At 32.9% G+C, this 12,872-nt stretch overlaps 1 protein-coding gene across 1 annotated transcript in view; it reads left to right on the forward strand.

The window, feature by feature from the left end:
• The window catches only part of LOC100375728 (histone-lysine N-methyltransferase MECOM-like), a 105,208-nt gene that overhangs the window by 22,894 nt on the left and 69,442 nt on the right, over positions 1 to 12,872 (forward strand). The window contains exon 2 of the mRNA XM_006819698.3: positions 1,656 to 1,936. Within this exon, the coding sequence (XP_006819761.2) occupies positions 1,656 to 1,936 (281 nt within the window). The remainder of the gene's footprint in view (positions 1 to 1,655; positions 1,937 to 12,872) is intronic.

Raw genomic sequence — 12,872 nt, forward strand, 5'->3', positions numbered from 1 at the left:
AAAATTCAACTTCGTCGTTCACTCAAAAGGTAAAAAACGCTACTTTTTTAAAGGTACTGAAAATTGAAAATGATTTTAAAAAACATATAAAATAAACTAAAATAAAAATACAAGAATGAAATATGATATTTATCTTGAAGGTTATATCATAATTCCCAGTGTCATACTAATAAAAATTCACCTTTAAATTGGGGCAATTTAATGACGTGCCAAATTCCTCAGGAAATGAGTTTTCAGTGAGTTTTTAAAGGTGTGTTTTAAACAAACACTGATGGGTAGAGCTTGATTCCATCAGAGCAATTACGACCCATTTTCTTTCTTTCTGGAAGAATAAATAATTATTCAATTTCCTGTGTTGATCAAGAAATGGAAACTGTTTTTATGAATTAATTAGTACCAGTGTAAATAATCTGAAGGCTAGACTGAAAATTGAACGGAAGTTGTTTTTAGTTAGTTCTGAAAGATGTTTTATGTTTTATTATAGTTACACAGCTATTTGCCATCTTTCTTTCGGTGAGCGGCGATTACAAACGGCTGTACAAGACAGTAAATATCACTGAATGCATAGTAACAGGGCAAGTGCCAATATCACTTTATGAGGGCATTTTATGAAAATATAGGTTTATCCATAAATTTGGAGCCGTGAAGAGACGGCTTTAGTCTAGGTATCATCAAGGAGTATGTGTACCTGTCCTCAGCTGCTGGCTGTTGTAATTTACGGCCGCCAGATTTAGTTTGATGTACGGCCGCAAGATGCAATAATTTGCGGTCATATTGTAATGGTACGTTTTAGCGATGACGGTAAAGTGTGTTTTATTGGTCCATTGTAGTGATCTGTAATTTTAATATACTGAATTATGTAGCTCTCTTAGAAAGTTTTTTTTTATCAAGTTCATCAAGTTTATTGGGGTAACATTTTTAGCTACTAGAAATTACTTTCAAATTTATAATATTCAAATTATAGAAATCTTACTAAGATGACAGAAATATCACTACTGGGTGGTTTGCCCTGGAATCAAGATTTAGATTCAATAAACTTAGAACATTTCATTCAAAATGGCAACTAGCGGTGTGGAACATTTTTAATTATTTGCCGTATTTAAGGTGTAAAATGGTAAATATAACAGAAAAAACTTGCATTGCCTGAAATTATTCTGCAGATTTGCAGGTGATAATTTTGGGTAAAATATGTGGAATTTTATATCAATTTTTTATTAAATTATTCTGTTCAAAAAGTAGTTAATACTTTTGATTTCTAATATTAAACCAGTAAAACCACTTGTACATGATGGCTGTATGTATGGGGTGAGAGTGGGTGTGAATGTGTTTACATTTTGTAACTTCCTAGAAAAAAGATAAAACCCAAATTCAAATGCTGCTATATATACTACCTGGCATGTCAATGAATGGCAGCAAAAAAATGTGAATCTAAATTGTGAAGTTTCTTATATTTAAAAAAAGAAGTAAAAAGTGGATTTGTGTCGATTGTCAGTAGTAGGTCAGCCATTGACGTAGATTTTACTACTGAATTGTGTAGTAGCTTTTCAAAAGGTCAGAATAAAATGTTTTTATACCTTGTAACGTTAACTGGGAACACATGTTGCGTCCGCTTCAGACAAGATTCTCATATTTTATATTCTGTTTCGTTCTAACAGCTGATGAAGTACAGGCTGATATGGAAGACGAAGTATATGACAGAGCCGTGTCACCGCTGCAAATGGCCAATAACGACGAAGAAATGATGGAAAAATCACAGCCACCTGTCTACATTCCGGAAGATGTGGTACTCCCAGAGAAGTTTGAACTTCGAGAGTCGAGAATTGCCGGTGCAGGGCTTGGTGTGTTCACCAAAGTAAGATTAGACGTGGGGGAAAAATTTGGCCCGTTCGCCGGACTTCAGAGGGTATCTGTGAAAGATACACAGTATGCCTGGGAGGTAAGTTGAATTTGTTTTTTGAGTGAGATAACCCCCACCCCCCTCTCCAAAATCACCAAGCATTATGTAATGTCTTTAATGTAACATTTGATTCAGACAAATAAATAAGTCAACACAAACAGTGACGGAAAAATGTATAACTGCTGGAATAATTTAGCAAGATGTTAGTTAGGCATAACCTTTCTTATAATAAAAACAAATAACAGTTTACGGTGGAAATTGACGTTACCGTCTACGCACATGGTCCATATTTGATCCATTCTACACAGCGTTTCTATGGTTACATCAGTTTTATTTTAAGTAAGATTTTGTAATTGTGACAAACAGATGGATTGATAGGGAATAAAAACCTATATATCCCACTCCATTTCATTGCACAGCTTACTGCTCTATCAATTTTTTTATATTTTAGCTGACCAATATACATATATATATATCACAAAAAAAAAAGAAAGAAAAGTACCATACTGAAAAGAACATATTATTTCCCCCATATTGTTATATCTCGGGCAGATATTAATCATTAAAAATGGTCAATGTCTAGAATAAGACTATTTAAACTTGAAAAATATTGCTGTCGCAAATATTGGAGTACAAGCTGTGGCCTTGCAAAACTTCAGACAAAAGCCTGTATAAAAAATTGTTAGTGTCAGTGAATCAGTTAGCTGAAGGAATGATTCAGTGAAAATAAAATCTAATGAATATACCATTTTTCCTATCTTTTATATTCAACTCGTCAAAAATCAGCGAAAATTAATTCCAGCTAAAATAAAGTATTCTACAGTACTCTCATGGATGTTCCTATAGTGATTCAGGATTTCTACTGTCTCAGCATGTGCCCCACTTTCAGTTCCAGATCTGTGCATAAAACAGGTTTTGCGGGTTAATATGGTTAATACCTTTTTAGTTTATTATCAAGTGAGTAAAAATTGCTAAATTTGTAGTTGCTATGGCTAAAATGTAACTTATTTTAAACAATGCAATTTTTGTTTGACGAATTATGTAAGTGCGTATGGCAATCTGCGATTACTTTATTCAACCTGGGCTCACAAAATCCTCCTTAAAAGTACTAGAATCATATATTACAAATTTCTAAACTTCTAATAAATTACATATTGTATTAATCCACAAGTACCTGTTCGACTGAGAAAAAGTCCAGAAGACAAAAAAAGTTCTAAGATTTGAGATAACAAGACATGCATGTAGAAGACATGTGAGACATTGATAAGTGAAAAGGTCATGCCTTTGTTTACTCTGTGAGTGGACAGTACTGTCCTTTGTTAAAAACACTGTTTGTTTTGTGAATTACATTTCCGATGTCATGCTGGGTGAGAGTGTTTGACTTTATAATTAATACTGTTTTCTGTTTTAATCATTGTTTTGACTGGAATTAACACTTTCTTTTAAACTAAATCAACGGTTTGTCTTTTTAGATTTCAGCTGTTTGATGTGTGTAATCTCTGGAAGGGATTTAGAGGGCTAGTATTTCAGTTATCTTAAATTTGAGGGGGAGAGGGGGGTAAGATGAGATAAAAGACAAATATACATTTTGTTTGCAATGCAGAAGTTCACTGGTTTCTCTTCTTTTGTGAATTTTCAGTTACGGGGGTGGGGTGGAAGTGGTGGTTGTGGGGGTTTCGTTGGAAGGGAAGAGGGGGTTGGAGTTGGTGGTTTAAGATTGCCTAACAGGTGAGGATCAGTAGTAATGTTGTCATGGAAATGTATTGTACAAATACATTTATAAATAATCTTAAGCACATGTAAAGTTTTACAATAAGTTAACCTTATCAGCATAAACAAATTCTGCTGTTAAAAAAATAAAATGGCCGAGAGAGATTCACCACGAAGAGATACAAAGAAAGGGAGAGTGAGAGAGAGTGAAAAAAAAAAAGTTGCCGACAGATCTGGAATTGCCCAATAAAAAAGTTTCACCTGCCTTTTTCAGATGCTATCACTTAGAAATTGCTCGTAAACTTGAACTTCTGTTAAGTGGAGATATATCCACACATGCTAGCTTCCTGTCTGACAGCCTAAGGGGATCATTATTGAAGGAAAGTCTGCTATAATTAGTCAATAAACCAAAAATTCTGACATTTCTGTAAGTATTTCATCTTTTTTCTCTTTTACATCCATAGAAACCTAAAAAATGGTTCTCAACCTACGAAAATTTGAAAGCCAAATGATATATGTTTAACTTTTTTACCACCAGATCTTTCCCAAATTTTTCTGCACTTTTTTCTTATATTCATCAATATTTCTGGAAATGAACCCAAATTATGGAGCCAACAGACACAATTTTAGTAAAATTGAATTTTTTACTCAAAAAATGCGGCTGTTTTTGTCTTAATCTTCTGAAGGAAAGTAAACTATAATAGGACTATTTTGTGAATCTGTGATGAAAAGAGGGAACTGCTAGTGAAAAGGTTGGAGAATAAATCCGTGATTTCTGAGTTCATTCAACAAACTATTAGCAAACTTTAATGAAACATTAGAGGATGCACACATGATCACAATTATCAGTTTTAACTTTTACTCACATCAATTTAAACCCGAAATATCTATAGCCGGGTTTTTTAATGCTGATGACTGTGGCAATACATTTTGATGTTGTTTTTTTTTTGTTTTTTTTTAAATATATACAGCTTTGTTTTAAACAATCATTTTCAATCTATTCAAAATATACTGCATTTTAAATGTAGAAATCCATTAAGTCTTGAATCTTCTGTGAACTTTCTGTTGCCTAACATTATAGAAATTATGACGCAAGTAAAGAGGGGGAGGAGCTGGGGGCTGGCAAAGCTTTAATAAATATACAAGTTTTTGTTAGCCCTTTATTGTCTTGTAAGAATAGTTTTGTCGTGAGGGTATATGGTTAATAGTGGAGTGGTTCAAATATCACAGAACAGATTCTGAATATTCAAAGATAAATAAATAAACGTTTTAACAAAAAGTAATTCCATCTTGAAAATTACACCACCACTAAGTCTACCCTGTTAATTCAAATGGATCTGTGCGAAGCGACTGGCATTGCGGCTGACCACGGGTATGAATAGAAACTGTCAGAATAGTCTACAGAGATAATTAATCATCATCCAGTACCAGTAATAGGATAGTATTAATGACTGATAATGACTTCTGTATGCTATTATGTGCTTTGTTGTGGCCCTATCACATGTCAAACGGGGATAACTTTCAAAACCCATATTTCACTGGCTTTTTATTGGGCCCTGTGAAGTCTGTGTAGTTGACTGCAATGAACATCTGCCTTGGCAACCAGGAGTTGTTCATTTTAGATTGGACTAAGCAAACCTTCTCATATAGTCTCGGGGTGGGGTGGGTGGGGGTGTGGTGTGTGGTGTCATCAGTGATACCCCATGAAGCTCCTACTAGGAAAAAATATACACACATTTCGATATGAAAGAAAACACATAAAAGTCATTAAAATAAAATAAAAAAAATGGGAAAAGTGAATGACTGTCAGTGTTTTGAGTATACACCTGATTGATGGGGACCAGATGCTTTTCGAATTAGTCTTCTTTTTAAAAAATAAAAAAGTGAAAATGAGTATCATTATCTATGTATCTGTCGTATGTTTTTGTTGTAATTTTGGCTATATTAACGGCAACATATGACAGTATGCTTTTCAGACCTCGTCTGTCTTCCTAGTTTTACTGTCGATTAGTACATAAGATGGCTTCTTATCGCGGATAACCCAGACCAACGAGAAGGAAACACATGTATCTTTTTTTTTGATGTCTGGTTATCTTGGACTTCTTCTGATGTTACTGTAGCTTATCGAACTGAATACGATAACGAAAAAATCCTAGTAACTTAACGCTGGAAATAAGACTGCGAAGGTTATCCTGATTGCATGTCTGTTTTATTAAAAAACAATTCCATCAAGGATCTCATGTGTGAATGAGAATGACTTTTAGCACAGTACAAAAGATAAAAGAATGCCATTATAGTCTTAACTGTGTCTTTTCTTTGAGGCGAAATGCAAATACTTGACGGTTTGCTTTGCCTTGAAATGGACACAAAGTATTTAGTAAGTACATGTGACCTATTCAAGGTGATACCGGATTGAAACACTGTCAGAATATTTTCGTTGATTTATCGGCCATGGTCTGTCCTGAATATTTTCGTTGATTTGTCGGCCCTGGTCAGTCCTGGTTTCACCTGGGGAAAATTCTTGTAAAATTTGTTCCTGCTGATCTACAGTTGAATCCTTACTCTGGTCTTGGGAAAAGTGTTGTATTATTTTTTTATCCAGTCCTGTAGCTATAAGGAAATAATGTCTATTTGGTCCAAAAGTATCAAAAAAATAAAAGATTAAAAAAAATCGCAATGATTTGCATCATAATTTAGACACAACAAATATTCTGCTCAAAGTGTTTAAATACATCAATATTGAAAAATGTTTATTAAGTGTGGTATATTAAATCTTAAAATAATCATTGAGTATCTAATAATATGTTAATTTTGTGTCCATGCTCAAAAATTTGATTTAACTTCCATTCTTTAGTTTACTAAAAACGCTAAAGTCAACTTTGTCACCATTCACAAAATAGTTCTATATACCGTCTGTGCATATTAATGGTCTATGCTCTATTACCAGAAAAAATCATATAAAAATTTATATAAATTGTTATAACAAAATTTTGGTGGGAAAAATGATAACGACATACCCTTTTAAGGGTATAGAATGAAAATTTTACCTTTCTTACTCGTCTAGAATAATTGTTTAATAATTTCATTAAAAAGTTGCACCATTTCAAATAGGAGAGAGTGTGACATTCATTGTTTCTATGGAAACAATCATGAAGATTTATTACTGAATCCCAGCAAGAATGTGTAGCGCAATTTGAATTTTCGATGTTGTCCATCTGCCTGATACCGCTGAATACACCGCATATGACATCGTCAGATCGCTAATTGATTTCCGTCAAATTGGAGCACTTTGCAACAAACACAATTATCAAAAGACTCTGACAATGTTACGAAATACACACATTTTTTTTTTTTTTCAATATTATTATGAAATTGATCCTAATCTGTTCAAGTAAGATGAATATATTTGTTGAACTTTTGTGTTCCGAGTCTTAATTGAATATTATTTACTGAAAGTATATAAATTTCTTCTGAGTACACACTGGCAAGAAACATGACTAGATTTAGGGGCAGATCACAGTGACCTCTTCATTAGAAAGTAAATTCTTGAATACGAGCTTATAGCAGGTGTATCCACACTGAAATACAATTTTACTACGCTAATATATTCTACCTCATGATTCTTACTTCAAATAAAAAAAAAACAATTAATATAAATTTTTCTGTCTGCTCGGAAAAAGGTTCAAAAAGTTTTTTTTTTTTTCATTTTGGCAGACACTTAAAAAAAATTGACAGTCGTTTTTAAGGAGATTGAGTATTGTGGAATATGAGACGACCGCTGTTTAACGTAATGAAGGCGTAGTTTAGGTCATGTTTGTCATTTGTGTATTTTTGGTTTAACTGACGTTATAATTCATCGACAGTGTCTATTTACATACATACATACTAAACGTTATCAATCATGAATTCACACAGCCTCCTTCAAAAACAGAGTAGACAAAGTGTCATTTTCTGTCGTAATTTCATAAATGTTGTCAATAATTTTTTAACAAAAGAGACCAATACCTCGACAGGTATCACTTCAAGTAGACATTCCCTTCAAAAGTCCCCTCCCCCCTCAAATGTGAAAATTTCACCCCCCTTGAAAAATTACTGGCATGTTATCTCAAGTTGACAGAATCACCTTGTCACACGTCTCTTTTTCACATCTGATGAAAAGGGCTAAACAAACTCATCCAAATTCCAAAATTTTCACAAATATTCCAAATTACTGCCTCAGGAAATGGTGAAATTTCATATGTGGACTTCTGTGCTGGGTAGAATAGAAATGTCAAGGGTCATGGGGATGAAGACAATCGTCCCTTTGAATCAAGAAGTGAAATATTTTCATGTCTTGCTATGTCTCTATTTTGACCAGAACAATCATGGCAGGGCACACAGATCCAATTTCAAGGTATTACTTCGAGCAACTACCAGATAGAGTTCTGTCGGTGAGTTTAAATAAAAGCTCGTCAACAAATCTGCCTGTCTCGTATATCACATTCCGTACTTGATCCATTATATGGACAGATAATGGGTCAAGGCTTCTCTACACGTGGATTTAAAAGTTCCTCACTAGTCCACTCGGTTGAAGATTAAAACCTTTTCGTCCAACAACGACAGTGACGGGATAACAGTCATTAAGATAATGTGTTAAGATATGCACTGATCCATCTATTATCAAATGACGGTCGTTCCTCGTTTATCCCGACATGGGGGAACATTTAATACCCATCTGGAAAACTTTAGCCTCCCCCTTTTGTAGTGGATGTCAAGAGTTCCTCCCATTACCATGGTAATTTCATCTTCTTTATCCTTTATCCTCATCAAGAGGATTCCTCCCCACCGCTTCACTAATGTATGTTGTTCATTATTTACTTTCACGATGGATTAAATGGTATATAAAATAAATGCAGCTCTTTTTGTTGGTACTTTCAGAAAATTCACTATGTGGTATCTAGCATTAAATTCACAGTTTGTCAGTAAAATACTATTTTCTGCAATTTATAGTTGGTAGTTTGTTTATTCTTCCAGTTCTTTTTGTCATCTGGCTAGTGTAAAAGGTTTAATTATTCACTGGGTTTTAATTTTGCTTATTTCGCTGAGTGGAAAATGCGCTAAATTAAAACCCAGTGAATATGTAAAATTTAGCGTAGAACACATTATCTAAATAATAAAACTGTGAATTTAAAACCCACTGAATATGCCTGAAATTCTAAATCAGCGAGATTTAAACCCAGTGAAAACGAGTCATTTTACAGTATATCACTTTTGAAGGCAATCTTTTTTTTTTAGACTTTTCTAATAATAATAATACACATGTACATTCAACACCATGATTTGCCAAATATTTATCACTGCAATGCTTCAGCCCTAATATTGTTTCTGTCCACATTCAATACTGCACTGTGTACACTATTACATCATTTTCTGTAACTGACTAAATGGACATAATTTTCTATTTATAACTGATCTTGAGCAAAATTGATTTATTCGTAAAAGGTGATAAAAGTGAATTTTGGTGTTCAAACATTAAACAAAAAAAGTTCCCAGTCAATTTAGTTTTCTGTTTTAAATTAACCTGTTGAGTGCCAGATATTTTTTCCTGTTCAAAATTTTTAAGAAATGTTGTTATTATTTTGAACCGTACAGACAATTTCAGATATTGTTTTTAGATTTTGATCAAAAGTTTTGTCAATTTTTCATTTAATTTTAATAACGAAAAGCAGATTACAGAATCATTTTGTAAATAGCGCCAAAATTTGACAATGGCGCTCAACGGGTTGAACAAAATTCAAATTGAAATCTATGTATCAATATAATTGTAACAAATACATGTACTATTGAATCTTACCTGAGTTGTATTGCCCCCCTCCTCCCCCATGCTCAAATAAGCAGGTCAGGTCATTCACCCTTCCCAAATTCTTCTTTCCTACGATAATAATAAATATGTAGTGAAACAACAAAATTCATCGCTTAAAAATGACAATTTAATCATTTGAGGACATTTACAAGAGTACCAATCTAAGAACCCGACTAATGTCCACTAGTACCAAATGTCAAGAATTTTCCTCATTTCTGAAATTTACCAAAATGTGCATATATATATATGTATTTATTTATATTTTTTTTTATTGTTAACTTAATATTTCCAATTAAAAATGTAGTGCAATACCTGCAATGCATTTTTTAGTCACTAAAAAAGTGCGTGTACACCACATATACTCCCACTTCAATAAGCATGTCTAAAGACAGTTCTCTGTCTGTGGAATTTCACGAGTAATCTTTTCTTATCTGTGATGAACACTATTTTTACCTCATCTCTAGATTGTTGGTATGTACACCATATGTCCCATAGTTTGATTGTTTAGTCTGTTCATTAAAGCTATCAGCTCAGTGTCTAGTCTCCCCACTAATAGATGGCTCCAACATATTTTGAGTCCCCCTTTTCTGTTTTGGAATGGTGACTTCTTCGGCGAAAAAGCGTTTGAAGGGAGACCAAACATACGCTACTGGACAGACTTAAAACTCTTATTCCCACACTCTATTTTTAGAAAGTTGTCTTTTTTAAAAATATTTAATGTAAAAATCAATTAAATTATTATAAATATTGACAAAAACAATAACTATGATGTTTAGGTTGTCACCACTGTATGTGTGTTAACAGCCCATACCTGATTGGATGATAAATGGTCAAAGTTAATTCCCAGAGGATGTGAACCAATCAGCACTTGTGTTACAAATGATAAAAGTTGTACAAACTGATTTGGCTGATTCCTGACAGTGTAAAATTGTATGTCAATATCATCACAGTTTTACAGAAAAAGTAGAAAATTAAAATAGTTTTGAGAAAAAGAAAAAAAAGAAAGATTAAATATATTTTGGACATCTTAGAAAAATACACACGATTTTTTGCTCATAAAATCAAGGAAATACTACCATATATTGATTTTCTAAACTGATTATATTCATATTATAATCATCATCATATTTGTTTATTTGAATAAATTATAATTTTTTGAATAAATTATAATTATTTGTTGGAAATGATACAAATACAGTGAGAAATGACATTAATTTGTACAAATATTAGTACAAAAAAAAAGATAATCAGCATTAAATCTTAAATCTTTCCCAGAAAACAACTGCATTTATCTGTTGGCTTAATCGCGCTTCTATCAGAGATGTACTTCTAATGAAGCAAATACGATACTTGTGTTCTAAGGAAGCACGTGCATTCGTAAATGGTTGCGAAGTGTACGCTAACATTTTTGTAAACAAACAATGTGTTTTCCGTGCATATGGATACATTGTATGGGACCCAAATTGAAAATGGTGAATTTGCTCAAATTTCAATACTAGTTAATATTTGTTGACATTTACTGCTGTTGTCAATGCACTACCAAACCGGAAAATACAGTAAACTGATATTATAGATTGATCATCACAAAGTTCCATAAATACAGAAACAACAATTCAACAGAATTTAACTCAAATTTCTGTCAATTCTGTATTTTTTATTGTTTTTTTTTTTAAAAAAGATTTGTTTGTACAATCTATTTAGTAATCAGGAAAAACTCTTTTGTTTGCAGTTGAATGACTCAAAAGTATAAATTTATTTACCCATAACTAGCATTTTGTTCAATTAGTTCTTCTATGTTTAATTTCTAAATAATTAGGTTGTAATTGGTAAATCAATTCAAGCCTGTCCTGACAAATCTGGTCCTGTTTTGTTTCATTGAGAATCTATCTGAGATCGTCAAATATGTATTTTTATGTGGTTATTATCCGTATCGTATGACTTTCATGACAGATTTCAATGGTTGTAAGTAAAAAGCAAAAAAAAACACAATAAATTAAAAAGATTTCCGTGTGCCATCAACATGTTGAATCATGTTACATTTTTGTAACATTCTTGAATAGATCTGTTTTTAGTCTGCGTGTGCCTAAGTTTAATATACAACCGCCACATGCATGAAAAAAAAAAAAAAAAAAATTAAAAAAAAATTTAGAACTGTTTTTTTTTTTTAAAACCTTGGACCGGAAACAGTTGACCTAACGACCATATTTTGAAAAAAATATATTATAAAAATTGTCAATTCAAAATATTTTTTAAAGCAAAAGTGAAATGAATTATCAGTGATATGAAAATTACTTGTATACCGATTGGGATTTCAAGAAACATTCAAAAAGTTTTTTAATAATATTTTTTTACTACAGTATGTTGTATAGTTATAGTCAGTGACAAAAAAAGGCTGTATATTGGGGTTGAAGTGGTTGCAACATTTAGTACGGAAGAAATCAAGTTCAGCTTGATAATATCAGTTACTCATTGTAACTATTTTCACTTTTAAAATTGTTGATTTCCTGTTGCTTTCATGGCATTTTGTGTTTTAAAGTGTTTTTTGTTAATCAAAATTACAGATTTTGATTTTAAGACTGGACCACTTTGAGTGAATACTTTCGCTTGTTTGTTGTTCCATTCCTCAATCAGACTCTGAGATTGTCCTGAAAAGGTGACATAGAAAAAGTTAATAAATACCGAAGTGGGGATAAGAACAGCTCTTGACGCCACTAAATTAAATTCTACACAATAAAATGACATGTGTTTAAACAACATCTTGTTTTCAGTCAAGTAACAGTGAACGAATGCTCGAACAAAGCTTGTGGGGTTTTGCAACGCTTGCATCACTAAGACGATTCCAGCTGATAAAACAAGCTCGGTGAACAGGTTGATGCAATATGAACAAAAGCTTTAACTAAATATTCTCATTACTATGTCTCCCGTTTTTATTTCCCTCTTTTATTGGAAAGCTGCCTGCTCAGTAAATTAATTATTAGCTAATGTTAAAACGGTTTTGTGTATGCGTATATCGTATCATCAGATCGAGTCGTGAAATGATGATCTTGGGTATGAATTCTCGTCTGATATTTCACAGACCTGGCAAGCATGTTTTTTGTCTCTCGCTCTTTAGTACATTTGATGAAAGACGTGCTGAAAGGATTTCTCTGTTTTGGACTGCGACACAAAGGTTTTTCTAAAGTAAGGATTGTCATCCTACACTGCAATCGATGAATACCATGTCAGCTTTATGTACACTGGATGTGTTGTGTTTGCATACTAACTGGACACATGATTCACCTGTCGAGTACTTCACTGATCAGATTCACGTAGAGGTGGGGAAACCGCAAATAGGTGGGTTTCCGTTCAACAAAATTAAGTGCATCGCACCAAATCGTACTGGCTTGATTCAGTATACGAGTTCAGTGTACGAGTCGTCTGACG

Source organism: Saccoglossus kowalevskii, chromosome 15, assembly GCF_978046115.1.
Source record: "Saccoglossus kowalevskii chromosome 15, keSacKowa6.1, whole genome shotgun sequence".
Classification (NCBI taxonomy): domain Eukaryota; kingdom Metazoa; phylum Hemichordata; class Enteropneusta; family Harrimaniidae; genus Saccoglossus; species Saccoglossus kowalevskii.